The sequence below is a fragment of the Ooceraea biroi genome, chromosome 2, assembly GCF_003672135.1.
Source record: "Ooceraea biroi isolate clonal line C1 chromosome 2, Obir_v5.4, whole genome shotgun sequence".
Classification (NCBI taxonomy): Eukaryota; Metazoa; Arthropoda; class Insecta; order Hymenoptera; family Formicidae; genus Ooceraea; species Ooceraea biroi.
This window is the reverse complement of record NC_039507.1, coordinates 4584854-4606794: the sequence shown is the minus strand read 5'-3', so window position 1 is coordinate 4606794 and position 21941 is coordinate 4584854. Positions and strand designations below refer to the sequence as shown.

Sequence of the window (21941 nt, the reverse complement as noted above, 5' to 3'; positions counted from 1 at the left end):
ATAGGTGAGTCTCGCAAAATCCTCTTTGGCTGTGTCTATCTGTCGTTGCATCCTTGCTTCTTTGCATTGTATCCCCCTTTCCTTTTCATTCCATCCATCTTTCTTCTGCTGTAATCACGGAAGCAGGAGATTACACAGTATACAGAACAAGTATCCACTCTTAAAAAAGCCGTGTTAAATATTAAATCGAAATCATTGTTGCCTCTTTTCCGCGATGCTGATTGGTTCTCTTGCTTGGCTCGAACTTCGTGTGGCTTGAACTTCGTGTTGTGAATGTCAGAATGTCATAGTGGCTGTCAGTGCGGTTATATTGATAAAATATTGATAAATAAAACATTAATATTGAAAAATAAAATAGCGCGCGTAGCGCGCGCCTGTGTTGCTAGTACTGTAAAAAAGACTATCGCTTGAGACTTTTCCGAGGATTATTTAACGTTTTAAGAGATAATTGATTTAAATCCAGTCGCTATGACAGCTTTGAGTTCAACAACTTGGTGAAAAGCATGAAAATATAATAGATGTAACATTTTCTGCCTTTATGGAAGAGAGAATGAACGATAGTGCAACAACTTGGTGAAAAGCGTGAAAATATAATAGATGGAACATTTTCTGCCTTTATGGGAAAGAGAATGAACAATATTGCTGATTCGTTTGACTCGATTCCATTACATATCGTTATTAATGGCGCTCATTAAACACTTTCACATTGCTAATAGCATCCCGCGAGAGCAATAAACATTACGTTTAAATTAACAATTTTCGATCCATAGCTAATTTAGAATTTGTGACGATATATGTATTGACTCTGTCGCCCGGTAATAATCTTTCTAAAAATATGATAACTATTATATAATGATCTTAACGAACATGAGACAAACTGATGACGGAAAAGAGTATGCAGCTGCAAAATTTATTATACGTATGAAAGAGATGCAGGTACGATATTGTTATGAGATAAAAGGCTAAGGTGGCCAAGATCGATGTGCCGATCAAAAGCGGTAATAGGAAATGCACATATGACGCGGTCTCCATGGCTCGTTGCACTCGAAAGTAAAGCCGGGAGGCACGTTTATAATGGAGAGAGTATGCACTTGTCCGTTCTACTGCGGTCTAAAATCTGATGCTCCCTGCGGATACCGGTGGCACCCTCGCTGATGGCCCCGTTACCCCTCAAAGTGGATGCAGTATCTCTCTGTTGAACAAGTTTGAGAGATAGCCGCGAAAATGTGACAGAGAAGGGTGAACGTGCGGCGGAAGGAGGTATGACGAGGGGTAGTTTACTCGCGACGGGATGACCACATCTGTTTGCAATTGAAGCAAGTGGCTCACCGATTTTCGTGGGTATATGGGCTCATCGATTAACGTTTGCCCGCGCTACAACGAGGCTTCATTTGTCCCACAATCGTCAAAGGCTGGTAAAAGCAATCGTCGAGGTTTTTGCTATTTTGTACTTGCTGTTGTTATAAAATGGAAAGATTGTTTACTTATGGATTGTTCTCGGTTACTACTCTCTGTCCATATAAATGTCTTTTTATAATACTTAATAAAAATTTATCATTAAAATTGTCTCTGGATTTGTAGAAAAATTTACCGTTATACGATATACAAGTTTAAAACAATTTAATCATTCTACATATTGCTAGTTTATCGAAAATGGAATGGAGGAGGACAAAATTATCGTTTCGTAATGTTGAAACGAGAGGTACAATATGGTTAGCATGCAGGGTTATTCTCTTTATGGATAAATGTTAGTAGTTCCATACAAGTAAGCAGATATGATGTTTCAATAAGAGGCAGCAGTTAGGTGTCTCTAACGTGCATTTTGGCCTCGAGGCATTGTCATCCCCGTATCTGAATGGCCATCGTTCCTAACAGTATCGCGAATACCTTACATGAGCCTTTTACTTTTATGCATACGCGATATGAAAGTATATAGCTATTTTTTATTATATTTTGCAGAATATATCAGCTATATTCACAAGTTACAATCGAAAAAAGCAAATTATCCATCTTCCTGTGAATATGATTACATTATTAACATATAATTGTAGTAAATAAAAATTTCGTAATGCATATTCTCTGTTCCTATTTTGTGTATAGAAATTTTAAAAAAAGTTAATTTTAGTTAACTATCTTTCCTTTCTAGCCAGTCGAATATTTCAAATTTATCGACGAAAATGCGATTATCGCAAAAAATATGCAACATTTAGGTAAAAAGGACATTACACGGCACTATAGGGGACGTTTCAGCTTTTGCTTTTATAACAGGTGTCCCGCAGCGTAACGCTGTCTCGTTATCGAGAGAAAGTTTACATAAATGATGAAGACGTCCACCTCGCAGTATTGAGGTAATGCTCGAGAGTAAGAGGGGTATGACAGGCAAATAGACGAGAGAACGAGGGAAACCGCCTTTGTCCTCTATATGGGGTATAGGCGTTGAAACGCCTCGTTGGTCACCAAAGGACAATACCTCCCTCTCTCTTTCTCTCTCTCTCAATCTGTCATAGCGGTCGCGGAGCATGGCTCTTCGTACCATTCCTCTTTTCTCCCGCACCTCTCTGTTTATAGACACCAACGCAGCTACGAGTCCATAATCCAAACAGAGGGTACTGTACTCATTCACCGTAACCATTGGCCATGTGTTCGCTTGCAGATAGATACCTTCCGGGTATTTGGGCAAATGTCTGCCAACGGAAAGTGTAGATTTTCCGAGATTTATCTCTTTCCTCGAAAGACATTATAGTGTAATATTACTAATGTTCTAGTAAATAAATGAAAGACACGTCGGAGCATTAAACTCGATCTCTTTTCTTCTTTCTTTTTGCATTATATGTAATTTAATAATTTTTACTAAAACATTAGAACATAAATGTAACTTTTCTCTATGGCTGTTCCTTTCTCAATGTAGCAGCAACTGCTGAAGTGCTCGATAATACTTAATTTTTATGCTAGAATAACATATCGATAATTTCTAAATAGACTCGACTAATTCTATTTTCATAATTTAGATAAAATATTTAATATAAATAGAATTCATACATACAGATTACCAATGTAACTGTTAACTGTTGTATTAACTCGATGTTTGTTTTATCAAAATGTGATGACAAGTTTCAGCTTTTGTGATAGCTATAATAACTTCACTAATCAGCATATGTAATTAGTCAAGTGTAATTTGACAACTTGAAGCAAGTCTTTATATATACCTTTGAAGAAACCTTTTTCAAACTCAGATTATTCCTGCTTAAAACTAAGAAAGATGATTCACCCATTCAACACACTCGTCATCAACTGGTCATAACGCCAGTTTGACAGCACATAAATCTTAAGTTTGACTGCCGATACCGACGAGCGGATTACCACGAGCTGCATACCATGTGTTTCAAAGGGCGCATCTGCACCCGACTGCGCAAGAAGAATTCCGCCTCTCCACCGTGTCACCCTTTTCCGCGAACCCTTTTGGTACCATCAATCCCCTGATCGAGTTCGACCACGGCGCTAATTCACGGTCGGTGACATCTCGTTGCCTTCGTATCAAGTACCATTGTTCTGGCCAACTCGTTCGGACGCCATTGTGCCTCTCATGAACACGACATTGGACGTCCAAAGTGGCACCTGGCCAAAGAAATGTTCAGTGAACAATTTCTGCAATTGATCCGGTTGCTCAGGATGTTTGTTTGGAAACACCGACACTGTGCGTTATGCCAGCCGAGCCTCGAGTCGAATCAACATCGTCAATGATCGCTTAATAGAAGCTAAAAAAAGTGACAGATACTGCAAACAAGAGTTTAAATCGTTGCAATTTCGTGTATGTTCAGACTATTTAATATTTCGCTGCAATATATTGTATTATCGTGAGATGACGAAAGGGAGAATTCTTTTTTTTTAATTATTTTCATTTTATATATTTGGCTGAAATAATCGCTAGGAAATGATATCCAGCGTAACTAAATCTTTGAAAATGAGCAAGCAATGTTGTTAACGTAACGCGCTCTGAAACTGTAGGCGCGCAAACAAACTAGGCGTTTGACAATAAACAGACATAATTGGTTGAATACCAGCTCGATAGGTACAGACAAGTACTATCGGCGAATACCCCCGTGACGCTGTTGCTCGCGTTTCCGCGTGTTTGTACCTCGTTATGAAATGCAAGCACGCTTGTACGTGAAGCGTACCGCCGCTCGGTTCCTCTCAATCCCTCTCGTTTCAACCCTCCATGCCACCCCCGCACGCACTGTCCTCTTTCGACTCGCGTACTCGCTCGTTGTCCTGTATGCGAAGCAAATGTATCATATCACACGGGCCCCTAGGGCTGCATTACAAGCCCGATCATAGTACGTTTCCGGCTGTATTAATACGCCTGTAAAAATGCAACCTCTATTTCGCGACTCCGCCGAACTAAACCGCCCGCTAATTCCATTTGCTACGGGGCGAAAATGGGGTGCGTGTGCATCCGCGATGTGAACGCGAATACGGCACCGAATTTATAAGCACGTGCCTTACAATCTCGTTTTTCCATGTGTTTCCTAAACGGACAACAGAGTGAGAGGTGCACAGAAATAGATACGTTTTTCTATCAACTTAGATTAAGGGTATCAAATGCTCACAATTATGAAATGTTATTAAATATTATAGAAAATATAAGTATTCCAAAGTAAGAGATAATTACGTTAATGACACTTTTCTCCAAGATCCAAGATTTTATGTGAAAATGTTATAGTTACATCATCGCAATTAAATCATCAGATTTTCTTCGGCGAAGCGGTGTTTGGAAAAAATAAAACCGCCAGTCAATTAACCCCCAGCACTGTGTTCGGCGGTGGCAAGTCGTTCCCACGACGGGTGATGTACACAGCACGGATGAACGAGGACTCGGGGAGCACCGAGTGATAATAAAACCTGAACAATCAAGCGGCACGTGTAAGACGCGGGGCCGGTAAAGTGAACGCGAGGATACAGGAGGAAACACGGAATGCCTTCGCGTCTAGCTAGAACCGAAAGATCTTGGTGGATGGTTGTACCAGGGCAGAAACGATAAAAAGCAACCTTTACGACATGACGGAATTACCACTATCCGTCGAACGAACCAGCCACGACCAGTCATCGTCTCCAACCTTGTCACTGGATTTCACCCTTATTCCTACGCGTATAATTATGCCGCAACAGTAAGATATTACAGATTAGACATCATGATGATAGGGATTCGCTAGCACGAGTGTAATAGTTCATCTCTTCTTCGCCAGTACGTTCTTTATAATTATAATAATTCTGCGAAAGTACGAGTAACATTATCATCAGCATCATTGTAATTGGTTCGGTCTTCTTTATACCTCGTTACGCTATACGTTATTTTCGATCGATCCGTTTGCTAATGGCAAATTGACTTAACACGCAGATATTTAGCGTTATATCAAGATTACAGGGTGCAAAGCAAACGAATGATTTTAAATGACTGTAATGTTTATGCGACGTTTCGAAAGCCGCCCGCGCCGGTGTAATAATGGATTTACAGAGGAAACAGGAAAGCGAGGCAGGCCGAATCAAGCCAGCGTGAAACAAACAGTGGATATTGCACGCAATGTGTCGCGTCTGGGTCCAGAATCAGACCTGTGCAAACACGTTAATGTGCGAAATACACACATCCTGCTGCGGCTAATATTGCGAGAACGCCATTAGACGAGACCCTGACACGTAACTTCGCCATAAGAAATGACAGTTTCATTATCCGTCAGGATTGTACTAAGATATTATTGCTGCACGTTGATAATTTATGGCGCGCAAACAAGTAATTGTCATTTAAACGATGATTTAGACGGGTACGTTACTTACCGATAACGTTCATTGCAAGCACTTTTACACCTTTTATTGTGCACGTTCGCATTACCATCCTTGATATATGAGAGATATGCATGTGTAAAAATATTTACGTAATATAATGCCAATATTAAATAATTTATACTCTCTGCGGAGAACTAAATAATATACATATTCGTTTAAGACAATTTAATTTCAGTCCAAATTAATTGTGTCCATCGCGGATCAACAGTGACTCGCTTTAGGTAAATATTTAATTATAAACAACCGTGGGAAGTGTGCAAAAAGAAAGAAAAGAAGCGCAATAATGATTTTGGACGCCACTGAGCGGACACGAAGGGGCAAACATATCCGTGGGATTTTGTTAGAGGGAGAGGCTACGCAGTGGGATACGCGGGTGCGTTTACGCAATTACTCGATATTACTGCTCTGGGCATCGGTAACTCTGCTAGCTCTTTACCAATAAACGCATAATCTCGTAATACCATTGATTTTCAATTCGTTATTTACCTGCTCTCGACGGGGTTCTCAAATGGAAGAAGTGATTCTGCGCGGTTTAATCGAGTCACTCTGATTCGGGTATCGGCTGGCCGGAAACTGAAGCCGCGGAGCCGGAACGAATATCGCCAAAAGTGTCATCGCGGGAATAAAAGTTTTCGCTCGCGTAACGAAAATCCGCCGCTATAATCATAAATTTCGCTGCGACGCCGCGCACGCGATAAATGTTTCAAAGGAGAGGCACGGCGATTTATCCGTATGATATAAAGCTTTCGAATGAGAATCGCGGCGCAGTTAGCGCGAATGACTGCTCGGTAATTACAACAAAATACGCTAATATCACCCACTCTATATGAACCCCGGGTCAAGTGACCCTACGCGGTGCATTGGTCCATGTGTCGATGCAACAGACCGTACCAAACAGGTAATGCATGCGTTATTAACATTGGCAATTTTTCGTATTAATTAACCGGGAATATGTGCGGTAGCATCCAATTAAAGCCGATAAAATGTATACATTGTACGGCGCAATGGACGGAAAGAACCTCATTTCCGCTAATACATAAAATATCATGTATACAATAAACATAATCTGGTTATTGCGATTCTTTTCTGCGGAAAAATGGAACAACTGCGGGCACTAATAGTATTTACGACGCTCAATTATTTTACAATTATTTTTCTCCGTTTGTTATATCATAATGAGCATTTCCCGATTAACAAGTAAGATAACTGATTTTAAAGAAGCAGAATTCTGCGCGTAAATATAAATAAATATAATATTATCGCGAAATGAAATTTTCAGATTTAATAAAAGGCATGCACACTAATGTAAGAAGTATCTTCGAACGCAGTACCACATAATCCTGCGTTTCATTAAATTCACTTTCTACGATGCACATAACAAATCGATAGCACGGCCACGACACGAATGCCTTTGCCCCCTGACGTCATCGTCCGTTCCTAAGTTTATGCAAAGGGGTGGCAGGACATCGGACTGGCGGCCAGCGGATACCTACGTAGGAGAACAAGATGGCGGCCTCCCATGAGGATTCCCGAACGAGGCCGCAATCCAGCAGATACACGTCCCGTCGACGACGCTGGAAACCTCCGTTTCGCTTCCACGTCTCCACGTCTCACCCCTCCTTTCCGCGTGTTCGGCTCTGTTCTCCTTGTCCACCTTCGTGCGTGGCTCAGCCACGTTTGGCGGAGTAGCCTCGTGTCTTCCGCAAAAATTCCTACCCTTACAGACCGACGCACGGTTCTGAAAAGTTCATGCGATGCACGCGTGCACGCGAGCCAACCCGACGGATCAGAGTGGTAGCTGTCCGCGGGTATTAGCTGGTAATCCATTTAAGTCATTAGCGGGAAATCGAGACGCGCGTAGCGTGCCGAAATTAATTAACGGAAACACACAGCCATTTCTACTCCAATAACGAGGACTGGACCGATATCGCCGGCAACGTCGATGGGTTTTCAAATTTAGCGACTGTCGTTTGATATTGACGTATTATTTGATCTTCGTTTGACATATCGAGGGCAATTTTGCACGATCGAATATTCTTTCAAATAATATTTAATTAATATCGCCCGAAATTTGGCTCAACGCCCGAGAAAGAAAGAAAAAGGTGCAACAGAAATTTACCGTATCATTTCGGTAGGTAGTTTTGGTAAAATAAATGACATTTTCGGAAACGGTAAGCCTTGACGAGCACGCACGGGTCGAAGTCATGTACTCGTACGGCTCTCGAGGGTATCCTATCTTCGACGACGCACCCTCCACGAATCGCGCTATCACCTCTCGCCGAAACGATTTCTCGACTTGGATGCATCGTTACGCTTTGGCTAACTGGCCGAATTTCTCGTGTCCATCCCCAAAACGATCGACTAACGACCGTGCGCACGAACATTGTCGACCCTCCCGCGAATCACCGATGAAACCGGCGATATACAGGGCTGCCGGTAATTCGTAGTACTTAGCGGTGATGTTGATCGCCCTCTCTTGGAATCTCCAGCGAGACATAAGCTTTACGGCGTGCTCACGGCTTCCCCAGGATTAACAATTATTCGCACAACAATCGCGTGAAATAATTGGAATGAATTTTAGATTGCTTTTTCCTTTAACCGAGCGTTTGCGCAAGATTCTATTTCACTCGTGATGCACAGACTTTTGCGTGATAAAACGCGCGTCAACGTGAAGAGTGCAATTTGTTGCGGAACAGGAAAGTGAAACAAATCCCCTGTATTACATATGGGGAAATCGCTATTGCTAGATTCGCTAGGTTCTATCCGCTTGATATATCATAGGGGTCGTATGGGCGGTCAGCGACGTATCGAGTGACCGTCCTTGCTTATCACCAATTCAGGAGAACGTAGATCCCTGGATATAAAAATAATTTGGTTTATGGAAACAGACGCGTCCTCGATTCGGGTAGACGGAGTTTAGTGGTGTGTGGTTACGGCCGCTATGACCAATGCGAGTCCGCGGAATAAATCATGAAGTGATCTCTCTGAGTTGCGCCCGGAATATACGAAAGTTCCGTGGGATATAAAAAATTTCTGGCAATACAGGCAATTCTTGTTTTCCGTTAATCTTGCGTCTGTGGCGCGACTGAACGCATCCCGCAATCTTCCGCGCGCGATGAAAATGTAATAAAAGACGTGCGGGTTGAAAATCGGTTTCGCGGGTGCGGTAAAGACCTCGTTTCCCGCTCGAAATCACGCCTTATAGCTTATCTCGTCGAGGAAAGGATTAACGACCGACGTACCTGGCTCTTATCGGCATAGAGGTAAATCCCAACGGGCCACGAACAAAAACGCAACGGCTAATGACGTTGACGCGGCAACCTGTTGTCCGGCCCTTTTGAATGGGAGCACACGAACAGAATGGCCGTGCTAATAAATAGCCCAGTCCGGTGGCGCATCTGCGTAGGAAAAACTTTACCCGAAAAACTTGAGCGCCCCTTAGGGGCTCCCGCGCGCGCACCCGCGCTCACCCCCTCTGCGAAACAGGAGGCGGCATTATCATTATAATCACGCATCGATGCGCTGATCAGCGGTATTGTCATACCAAATGCTGAACTCGGGAGAGCGCGGGCTGTAAGTACAATGCGGCCGCACCGTGCGGTTTTTAGCGCTGTCTTTTCGTGAGACACGTGATCCCGGGAGACGATGTCTCCGCGATTCTCCCTCAGCTCTGTCCCAAGATCGCTAATTGAAGCAAAATGGAAAGCTTTCAAGGAAAAGTCTACATGAACCTACATAAATGTACCTTTTGACTAAGGTTACTTACTTAAATAATTGTGTTGCAAATGACGAAACGCTTAAAGAATAGATACTCGGATGATGTGCTTAAAAATATCAGAGAGAAGCTACCGCGGTTGAACGGCTCTCGTCTCTTCTCGCTTGTCAACCGAGCGCGATCTCTCGATCTTGGCGAACAGTCACAATTAGAATGATTGACAGGTGGGACATCTCGATTTAATGTGGACAAAAATAATCAAAAGGCCACTTCACGAGTTGCAAGTGCAAGTGCAAACAAACTCTGTTATAGAATTCTGGACACTTCTACTTCGCGCACATGTTCCGAATTCGCAAGCCTGAGGGATGCCACCCTACATAAACGTCACATATGTCGAGGTCCCTTCGGCAAGACCCTTCTTGCCATCCCATGATGTACCAGCGCGTACTGGCGGTACCTTGATGCTGCACTAGCTATGGGGTGCACCTACGGATACTATTACGGTGGGGCAAGTGCGGTTCGCTACGGCAACACGCCCGCCTATTTTAGATTTTGCAGAATTATCGAGCCAAGTTTTGTAAACGAGACTTACGTGCTACTTTTTCATTAATAGCGTTGCAAGATAGTAGAAAATTGAGCAGCAATCTTTTTTAAAATTATCCGCAAATGTCTATATTATATTTATCTAAAATAATTTGCAAAAATAATATTTTTACACTACGCGCATAGAGGTCAATAATAAAGAAATAATTATTAGATAATTCCTTTTCTGAGCGAATAACAATTAATAGATTCCATTTATTCCATATATGTATATTTGTTTTTTAGCGTCTGTTATCAATTTCCAATTCTAATAAACTCTAATATTTTGTATCCGGAATCAGTAAATACTCTGCCAACTATCAATGCATGAATTATCGAGCTAGATAACTAAATCGAAAATTCAGTTGACAGTTTTATTCAAGAGCGTCCGCTTAAGCCGACATGTATAGGGACGAGTTCTATGGAACAAATAAGAAAGCTAGAATCGACATATTATCATAGCCGAATAATAGGCTTAGAAGGTAAGCTAGGCAATGCGAGGTATACCTACGCAAACCATGGCAATACCGAATCGTACGACCCTTCCAATTGGTAATTGGATTTGGTCTGTGCGGTGATGTTCATTTGACATTATTGGGGCATTTAAGTACGCCGACATATACCGCTTATTATTGGATTACTAGAATATTTAAAAAGTATTTGCACAAAATCTATTTGTTGTTTACGTAATTATTCCAAATTGTTAAATAACAGTCTTTGTTATAAGTAACAAATGTATTCACTGCGCGACGGAAAAAGAGAATCTAATAATACATGAAGAGATGATTCCATTCCTTCATAAGAAAAGCATGCAATGTTTCGTGGATTTAACTCGGACAGACCGTTCTTTTGAGACACTTTGTTTTTGCAAATGGAAACGATGCTTTTTTAAGAGCCGAAGCATAACGAAACAAAAAGTAGCACCTCCAGTTCTAAATGGCTTCTCATACTCCGGAGTCGCGTCATTGCCATAAGGTGGCAATGTTACAGGCCGTTGGGCAGCTGAGAGGAATCTCATGAATCACGGCACTGAAAGAGAGACGAGCTTCAGAAAAAAGTAGATTGAAACCGGTTTGGCACGCGCGCACGTCGAGTGTTTCGTAATGACGGCTGCAGACCCTCATTAAGCTTCATTATCTCGCCATGCGATAAACATTAATCGGCGACCCTTGACACTTCATATACGATGGGTGTAAGTAGCGCCAGCGATTATCTCATCGCTAAACTTGCTTACTCATAATTAGTGCGTTACTAGCGAATAGATAAACAATTTCATTCCATTTGCATGCTAATATTCTTTCTGATAAGATATAGATATAATACATATGTATTCCATGCTTTTGCGCGTGAGTGATAACACGAAGTATATTAATATTATCTTTGAATTCCGCTTAATTATGTCCAGTCAGTAACACGCAGCTACAACAGGAATTCGAGATTGTTTGCAGATGCAAAACAGTCAAAGAAGTAGATCCAAGACGGTTGAAGTGGAAAGAAGGCAGGAGAGCCAAATTACCCGGCACAGAACACATTATCTCCACTTGATAGGCCCCATACCCTCGGAGCAGTGGCTCTCCGAAGTAAATTGTTCGGACAAGATCACGGGAAGAATAGATTTTCTTCGGGTTGTACGCTAGTGAGAGGACTGCGAAACACTGCGGACCTCTTCTTTCTTCTTTCCCTCCCAAGTTCACGATTGCCTCCACGCCCTCCATCACATAAATTTATTCAAACAAATTCTATAATTACTTTTTCGACCCAACTGCCACTCGACTCAAGATTTATACACTCGATTATGTAGTACGCTCAAGGTTTTCCGCCTTCACGTAGGATGTGTGTCTTGTAATTGTAGGTTTAATTCTTGCAAAATAAAATTAAAAGTATAAAGAATGAGAAAATTTTTGTCATAAGAAACGAAAATCGAAGAGTAATGCATGGTTTTGTTTATTGAAATTAAATAATGTCCTCTATTTTCCTGTAGAACCGGAAGCTTAAACAATAAAATGCGTTGATTACAATTATGATAGAAGAGAAAATAAAGTATGATAGACTCAAAAAATGATTTTATATCCCGATTACAATCTGAAAAGAGTTAATAGATTAGCAAAAATCTAAAACATAACTTGACGTATTTCTATATGATACATAGTTATTTCTGAATTGTAAATAAGTTTTTGATAAATAGTTGCAATACTAATCCATATTGGCGAAGCAAATTCCGATGTGCGGTATCAATCAATTATGCATCATCTTCATTTGTGCAATCTAATTTTGTATTGTGCTTGCATAGAATTTAAATTATTGCAGACATAAGTTATAAAAAAATTATATTTTATTAAGAAACTATCAAGGAGAGATAATGCACGATCAAATCACAAAACTGTTCACATTTACATCTCATTTAACGTTAAAAGTAATATATTGTAGATGCGCAAAAATGTTCCGTTGTAATCTGAAGAGCATCTTATAATCACCCTGCATAAGAAATTAATGAAAACGAATGTCGCGTTACAAAATTTTACAAAGTATTCATTTGGAAAATAGAAAAACGCAGTTTTCGACATTTTCCGATCATTTATTCGCCAAATTCTCAACCAAAAGGACGGAGCGTCACAGAATCGACCTCAAGCGTATTGCGGCTTCCGCCGGAATGACAGCCTCGCGACGTCGCCGTCGCGGCGCCACAGTCCTTGGTATTCGAGATGGGCGTCGGTACAGATGCGAGCAGCTTCACCCATTGGTCGCGCAGCTTGCGGTGGATTGGCGCGCGCTACTAAATGGGCAAGGCCAACCGGACGGGCTGGCTGTTGCGCCGTTTTACTCGTGGCCGCGCCCACCACGATCCTCCAGGCCCGACCCCATTGGGACCTGCTGGCATGCCGCCTAGTGCCGGCCCTGACACATTCGACAAGCGGCGCCGTAACGGGAAGCAACGCGCGACTGGGGACCTCGAAGGACCTCTCCGCTGGTCACGGAACACCCTTGCGACGTTTCGGTGGCGACGATAATACGTACCAGGATACCGCCGGCAAGCGTCCAGATTATCACACACGCTCCCATATCCCAAAACATCACCATCGGGTATAAAGATCGTAGAAGGATCTCGAAGGAGTATCGTCATCTAAGGACACCTCGGGGAGACGACGTTCAAGAGGCAAAAGAAGAGTGACTCTCGGTCACGAGGTTCACCGCACGTGCAGCGCGCGTCTTGCGAGAAAGTGAATACAACGACAGTGCGATCGAGACTCGCGGACGTTTTAATCGACGACGCGATTTTCGACAGGGAACTGGGGAGGACAGGATCACGATCGCGCAAGAACAAGTGAGAGAACTTGGTCGTTCCGGAGTGCGGAGCAGTGCGGTTGATTGGTAGGTGAGACGTCAACGCGGGCGGACCTTCAAGTGCGCGCTCGTAACGCCCGCGAACTCGTGGCCCGCGCGTCCGGACGCATGTGCACCGGCACGCGGTCGGCGCGGCCGGCTTAACGGTGCAACTTCCACAGTGAACGCCGTCAGTGGCGAGCGGACGTTCATGGATCGTCGCGGAATACCGGCCGCCGACGACGACGTTCCGACGACGACGATTCATGCGCGGTCCTAAAGGAACACGGCATCGGGCGCATCCGCTCTGACGGAGAGGCGGTGGAGTCCCTCGCGGACACGCGAAGGGGTAAGCAAGGGAGCGACGAGGATTCCTGCAGCGAGTGGCAACGCGAAGGAGGAAGTCTGTTGCCCCAGGAGAGTCCTTACGGCCTCACCACGCGGTCCGACGAGTGGAGCGGTCTCCTGCCCAGCTCCACGATCGTGGGTGCTGGGGGGTCTCCATGGCTCGGACTCGGTGCCGGGGGTGGTACCGGCGCCACCACGGGGGGAGGAAGTCCCGTAGAGCTCGAGGGCCACTGGGGACGTAAGCTGTACGGCGCGAGTGTGGCACCGCCGCCCCCGCCGCCTCATCATCATCCGCGGGCGCCGTTGGTTTTCGCGCCTCAGGACATGCGGCAGATACTGAAGGAAGAACCTCTGCCACGTGCTTGGCCGCAGCCCGCGCTCGCCGACAACGGAGCGTGAGTACCTACACAAGTTTGACATAATCTTTCATGTTTGACGGAGAGTAATCATGTCGTGAAATTATGAGAGACGTGACGTGATTAACGATAAGTAAAATTGATACACGTAGTCGAGAGGATATCTCTTTATAATCATGTTTTTCAATTTTATTATTGGCGTGACGATCTATTTTATTGGGGAGGCTGTACTGTTGCGAGGAATTGTGCATAACGTAATTCGTCCGGGAAAAAGTGTATATAGAACTTTCTCTCCTAAGTTATGTAGTGAAAAAGTAAAATGTATACGTACATAATGGCATGTAATGGCATCATATAATTTATTTTTCAAAGAAAAGTGTAGGAATTGTTTGAAATTAATGATTCAGAATAAAAGAAATAAAGATATTACACGGTATTATTTCTACTCACCGCCAACGAGATTTATTGTTGCATTATAAGATAAATCCTACTACCTTTTTGTAAAATACACAGACTATATATTTTTAAAGATTATATTTAATGTATTATATGCCATTATTTCGTCATTTGTTTCATTTCAACAGAAGTAAATAAAATGTTAAATCATGCAGCGTTAACATTATTACGCTTGCTTCAATTCAATTTTTAATTGAATCAGTTCATTAATCAAAGTGCTCGATGATGTTAAAATATAGAAATGAATTCATCTTTAATATGAATCGGAGACATATCCGTATTGCTACTATGGCGTTTGTTTGCCGTCGGATCCTACAGCGAGTTGCATCCCTGTGCGACATCTAGCCGGTCCATAAATTCTCACTGAAATCATCCAGCACTTACTGACATTTTAATATGTAATTCCAAGTAATATATAATATCATAAGAAACTTTATGCAGATGTGCGAATTATAAATATGTCCTAAAGATGAACATTTAATTTCTCAAAGATGCAAGTTTACAGTTAACGTGAAGCTCATCTTTGTTTCTTAATAAATCGCTATAAAATGCTGCTTGTTTTTCTTCATACTTTCGTTTTGCACAACACAGAACATGATAAATACATACAAGTTATTTTAAACTTTTCCTTGTTGCCATTAGAGTTAATAATAATATAATATAGAACACTGACAATTGGTCAATTGTCTACACGACTTGTTGATCGACATCAGACTGAATATCCATTCATCTTCACATCTAGTCTCGAAACTGCATTCGTCAAACAATAAATCGCGCTTTATTGCAGTTTCCCTTAAAAGGGATTTGTACGACGTGCAAACGACGAAGGTACAGATACCTACAACGACTCGAGAAGGTAAAACCAAGTATCCGGGCGAGTTCTCTCTCTCCTAATCCAATAGTGGTTCTCTTAACTAATCCCTTCCTCCAAGTGCCGTGACACGGGGACCGACCGGAATCGAGTTAATGTAAAGTAATTGAGAGCCGGTAAAGTAATTGAGAATTTTAACGCCTTTTGCTCATCGCTCCGTCCTATACTTTCTCCCTCGTTTATCTCATTGTCCCCGTTCTGTCTTTACACGAAAACCTGGCCTCTCCGCGAATGAAAGACAAACATTTCAGCACGCACTTGCGATACGAAAGAATGTTTAAAGCTATTTGTGCTTTGAAAAATACTGATACGGCGTTTGAAAATTCCAGATGAACGTGAATTACGAAGTAAATTGTACTTTAGAGAAACAAAATGCTTATCGTGGTGAAATTTACTGTAAATGACGCGATAATCGCGAGATAGCGATCGACATCGAGCAGAAAATTTCGGAGCACGGATCTTCTTTTGAATCCTCGAACTTAATTGAATCAATGTTGCGGCAGTCTAAGTAATTGCCTTACAGAAGTTTAAGAGTCGTAAAATGTTAAGCGTCAACTTTCGCCTTCACGGGAACTCGAGCTGGGAAGTTTCGTTTTCTGCTACGAGAAACGGTTGTATCGCACAACTGCGTTACACCGAGATCAACTAGGAGAGGGGTCTGCGAAACTGTTTTAAAACTCACGCGGAACAGGCATAAACTCTCGCGCTTTTTAAAAAGCCCTAAAAAAGTTCTCCACCTAATGAAGCAGTAAACCATCGCACTCGGCGGCAGGGATTGTCACGAGCGGCAAAACGATGACTTCTCGCGTGAATTAGGAAAAACAACGGGCAGAATGGGCAAAACTGCAATCTATTTTCGAAAAGGTAGCAAAACCTTTCGCGCGAATGCACATCATCATCGTGCGTGATCTTTATTATTATACGCCTGCGTTTCATAATGAAAGCCAATCCACAATGTTCCGCTAAATAAAATGATTAGTTGTCTATTATAATTTAAAACCAAACGCAGTAAATCTGAACGCTAAATGTTTAATTCTTGCTAACAATTAATACGCTTTAATATGATATGTAATCATTTTAACTTAATTAAAATCCAGCGGAATTATTTATCATCGCGCGGGTTTTCGCGTGCCAAATATTTGTGAAATACGCGCACTTGGCGGTGTTAATAACTAATAGATTTTTATGCGGTATGCGAGGCTACGATGAAACACGCCCGCTAAATTGAACAACGTTCGCAGTAACGCGCGCTGGTAGCAAATTACATTCGGATATATTACAAATTGCTCATTATCTCCGTTGCGCATTATGAATCGCGTTGGCCGAGAGCGTAAGCAGAGCGCGCCCCGGCTAACTCGCAATAACTAACGCCCGACGGTGCGTATTACCCGCGGATTTATTGTGATTCTCTACGATTGCTTTATCCGCGGATTCGTAACCGTATCGGTGGCTCTATATTATCCGCATATTTCGTCCATAATGCATGGCGCACAAATAGCGTAGGTCTCATCTCGTGTATAAAGTACAAGCCCAGCATTGATCGGTTATTCGACAATCCGCTCCTCCGCGAATGCGCCGGAAATTGCACGCTTCGTCATCGCTTAAATGTCGATTACGTCGTTACGACGCCGGATTTCACGGGCGAGTGAAAAAGTTCGGCATTGATGGACTTTCCTCGATACACGATATAAAACGCGATTCGCGTAATTTCATGCTTGACACGGTTCGTAAACCGCGTGCCGCTTTTATTCGCCGGTCATATTTACAATCGCGCGCATCAACCGTGCGCTAATCGTGACGGAGTCCTCGCAACTCCTCTCGCAATTCCTCTTGCGATTCGGGAACGCGCCGCCAAGGATCGCGCGAGCGAATTATCGCGTGCCGTATCTTCATTTGCGTATTTGGATGCGCGTCGCGCTCCGGGATATCGCCCGACCGGAATCGGCAAATCGAATTGCACGGACGCTTTGGCCGACGCGAAAGAATAATCACGCGGTCGGGTAGCAAGAGGGAGGAGAGGGGTGGCTCGAATGATTCGCAGGTGCCGGAACGGGCAAGCGTTATCTGCGAGCCGAGAGCGCACGCGTGGCAAATTGCACGCGCGAATATACAGTAAACGCGAATGGAGCCCGTAATTATCACCTCGGCGTCGTTCGGTGGAGGATGTACAACACGCGCGCGCCGGCATAAGCGCATAAATCCGCATATATTTGCGCGATCTGAACAAACGTTTCAACGCTAAAGGCAAAAAGCAAACGAAACGAATATTCGTGGAGATATGCTTGGACTACTTTTCTTACACGATTAGAACTGTTTATGGTAATGTTATAATAATGAATTGGAATAATGACCAAAGGGTAGAATTGAAATAATCTGCTAAAAAAAGCAGAAATACTGATTTCCTGTAAATTCGATAAATTCGATAGATAAATTCGATTTAAGTACATTCGATTGAGAATTAATAATTGAGAGTTTTATGTCCTAAGTTTATGCCTTTTTGGTTGCCAAGTTAAACTCACAGCGAAATATTGATCTCGTCTGATATGGTATACTTGAACTAGTTGGCATGAATTATATTATACCACGTTTTATTTCGCTATCCGATCGATATTCAAAAGCAATAGCAAGTCTAGAAACTAATTCGATCCCCTAAAATAATCTGCACGCTGCTTCACGCGCACCGATAACCGCATACGCATTATTGTCATATTAGCGATACGAACTGTACGCGTACGCGCGGTTTTCCGCAATCCACGATAGTCTGCCGAAAAGGCGTGGTGGTGCAGCAGTGCGGGTGATAATATAACGGTGTGGCGGGACGTGCCTACACGTTATATAGGAATTGGTGCATGGCAAACGGGGCAAAATAATCGGACGTCGAGAGTTATGGGGCGCGAACCGGCGGCCGGTTAATCAGCCACCGATAATTATCGACACGAGCAGTACATCACTCCCCTGCCTCTCCCAACGCATCCACCCCTTGTTCCGCCACCGCGGTCCGCCGTTCCCGAAAGCCGTGCTGTGCAACCCCCTTGCAACGGCCCCGCGCGCGTTTGCCATCCCCGCGCTTTCACCCTCTACCTGCCGGCGGTCTCGGCATCCCACCACCTGGCGTGACAAACGCACCGCCGATACCATCATTTATTTCGCAAATGCGCTGCAAAACTGCCGCTATTCATTTTCGGTCCAGTCGATTCAGTTTTCCGCTCCGAGGGTCCGCCCTGATGGCCGTGCGCGCGCGGCTCTGTGCAGTCGTGCGACGGTTTTATCGTTTTGCGACGGCACAATCACACACAGGCCAGGCGCCGATAATGCGATTTCTCGCCGGTGATTTTTAACTGCCGAGTACGACGCGCGTGTTGTACGGAAAAGTTCAACATCCTTCAATACGCTGCAATTATATTTACCATTTAGATCGACAGGGGTTTGTCGCTGGGGAGAAATTTCATGAGGTCTCATGCAAATACATCACCGCGAACGGGGAAACGTTATTAATAAAACAGACAAATTAACGCGATGATCTAAACGTAATAAAATTGAGAAAATCATTGTTTGATTGCACATTCAATATTAATGCTCGGTGACGGACGATAAAATATCGACAAAAACGTTTGAGTTTTAGAAGATCAGTCCGTGTCTAGTATCCACATGCGAAGCAACGTACTCGAAAAGGGGACTTTCCGTGCCATTACTCAAAGATGGCATCGGAGTCCGGCGGCCTAATCTCGGCACATGAGACCTTAATGGGATTTTAAGGCGTCGAGGCCACCTGCGCGCTTCCCCACGGTCGACCTCGTTTGTCTTTCGCCTCTGCCGGTTTAGGCATTCTTATTGCATTCTCAAAGGCGAATTCTTATTACACTCAAGCACGAGGTTGATACACTTATCTGGCTCTGCGATAGAGAATGATCACTTGATTTCAAAGATTACCGAAGAAATTCCATGATTATCGCGTGCTTGCGTAGTGGAAGGTAATATCGGAATCATAATTAAGTCACTAACATAATATAATGTTTGCATATACTGTGATAAAACTCAAGATTGTGTATTATTAATTTGAAAATTTTTAAAATGTTTTGAAAAAGTGTTCTTTTTAAGTTTTAACGCAATAACATATTTATACGTTGCAACATACATTTGACGTTTAATTGAACTGACGCATGAAGCACATGTATAACTGACGACTCTGAAACATCTAAAGTATCTGAATGATTGCAGAATCGGGGTGGTCCGAGCGCAATTCGAGAAGCAACCGCCGAGTAATCTGAGGAAAAGCAATTTTTTCCACTTCGTAATCGCACTCTATGATCGACACAACCAACCGATCGAGATTGAGAGGACGTCATTCATTGGCTTCGTCGAGAAAGATCAGGTAATGGTTTCCGCTATTACGTACTTTACGCCGTCCTTAAAACTTCCACCGTCGACCCGACTGATCCGCCGATCGATGCGATAAACGCGGTGCAAGTTACTGTCCTAAATCGTAATGGCACCACGAAAAAAGAAGAAAAAAATGATTCGCTTTTGGGAAACCCGCTCGCGTCGAAGCATCCCTCTTTCGCGGGGACGATAAAGGATCGCGGCGAGCGAGCGCCGGCGAGTTTGCGACTACCGGTGGAAATGAGCGACGATAGCGGATGTGATAAGTACGGAATTTCAATGCTTCTCGGCGCTAACCGCCGCTCTCCCGGGAGGCCGGATGGAAAAAAAGGAGAGGAGGCCCTTTATGACGCCGGGGAATATCGTGCGAGCGCGCGCGCTTATCTCGATAATTGCCGTTTCCATCGGGGCCGGCGTCAAATATTAAACAGCAACGCCTACGCGTACGCGTATCGATAGTCCGTGAAATCCACCCCGGCGGGGTGCGGGGCGGGTCGTCTCTTTTCCGGCAATTAGCCGGACAGGCGAAAATCCATCGGCCGCGTGAGAAATATACGAGCACGATGCAGGATCACGGAGACGGTCACGCGAAGGGAATGACCTACGAATAATAAAGTGTGCCCTTCCAGCGCCTTCCACCCACGTCTGCCGTACTCTTCGATCTCGGAGATTACGCTCCGCGGAGCGTTTGTTGGCCGAGCACTCGTGCGCGAAATATCGGCCTCTCCGAGAAATTACCGTAATTGCCGACGATACAGTCTGCAACTAATTATGTGGTAGCGCACAGTGAATTTTGTCGTATACTTATGTATTTTATTGCGCGATGTGGTAATACGTATGAAGAGAGTACTTTGCGCTCGTGTGCCTTTAAGGTCTTTCGTCATCATGGTTAAAGTGCGACAAAGCTACATTTTATGTTCAATTCCGCTCTTCTGGATATCCAGATATCAACTGTGTATGACGCCATAACGATGTCTCGTAGAAGAAATGGCGTTAGCATAAAAATCGCGTTTCAACAGTTACGTCACTATCGCAGCTACATCATAAACTGTGCGATAGAATTATAATCGCACCAAAAAAATGTGAATAAATCGTAAAAACGCATAGCGAGTGAGGCATGAAAATTATGACGACTCTACATCTGATTTCCATAGACATTAGGCGCGCTCTCGCAGATAATATCATTATGCTTTTCGAGTCGGCGGCGATTACGCGACGACTCATCGCCGATCGAAATCGTGGACAGCTGCGAATTCAAGTTCCGCTCGTAGATCCGTTATCGCGGGGAACGATCGCGACCCCGAAAGAATGCCCAGAAACGGGACGCGATTGTCAGCGCTCGGTCATCGTTAGAGCTCCGCTTTCTATTGGTCAATTAGTATAGCTGTTTAAGGACAGATCGAGATCGCCGCGGTACGTCCACTCTTGCGCAAGAGAAATCGTTACGTCGGGAGACCGCGCGCGGACAAACGACCGGACGCGGATTTGCACGGGTGTAGACATCAGCGGCATGTGTACTACGTGCACGGAGAAGAACCAGTATACACCATGTGCGCTTTATGGCGTTACATCGAGGATCGATCGATCGACGGTCGCATACGTGAGACGCACGGCCGCCGACGTACATACATGTACATAGCGCGATGCGCCAAACAACCGACGGAAATCCAGATGCACGGCACGAGGACGAGCCAAGGTCCACGCGCGTATAAATTATCGAAACGTAATCCCGGCCCGTAACCTCTGGAATTCTGGCGAGCCCGTACGTATAACGACGACGCTCTGTCGGAAGTCCCTCCGCCTCCCTCTTTCTCCCTCGCCCTCTCGCTATGTCCGTGTCTCTCTATCTGTCTCTCTCACAGCCCCGGCCCACGTCCTTCGTCTTCCTCCACGCCCTGCGGGGTAACGAGGTACACCCCCTAATAAATCTATCTGCCATAAATCGTCGGCTAATTCGACAGGGAGGCGTACAGTTAGGTCGCATTGCGGGATGTAAGATCGTGGATTTAAGAGCGTAACGAGGCGTGAGTCGCGACTCTTGCGATCCGGAAACTCGTGAGACTCGGCGTACTTG

The 21941-nt window shown here is 43.9% G+C and overlaps 1 protein-coding gene across 6 annotated transcripts in view; it reads left to right on the top strand.

Annotated features, from left to right (window-relative positions):
• Positions 1-13041: 13041 nt before the first annotated feature.
• Positions 13042-21941, top strand: part of LOC105281713 (transcription factor collier) — a 76608-nt gene continuing 67708 nt past the window's right edge. For all 6 annotated transcript variants that reach the window (XR_002193456.2, XR_002193457.2, XR_002193455.2 and 3 more), the window contains exons 1-2: positions 13042-14199; positions 19706-19859. Coding sequence is in view for 3 of the 6 variants with exons in the window: in XM_011343139.3 (XP_011341441.1) it covers positions 14129-14199; positions 19706-19859 (225 nt within the window). In the remaining 3 variants the exon portion in view is untranslated. The remainder of the gene's footprint in view (positions 14200-19705; positions 19860-21941) is intronic.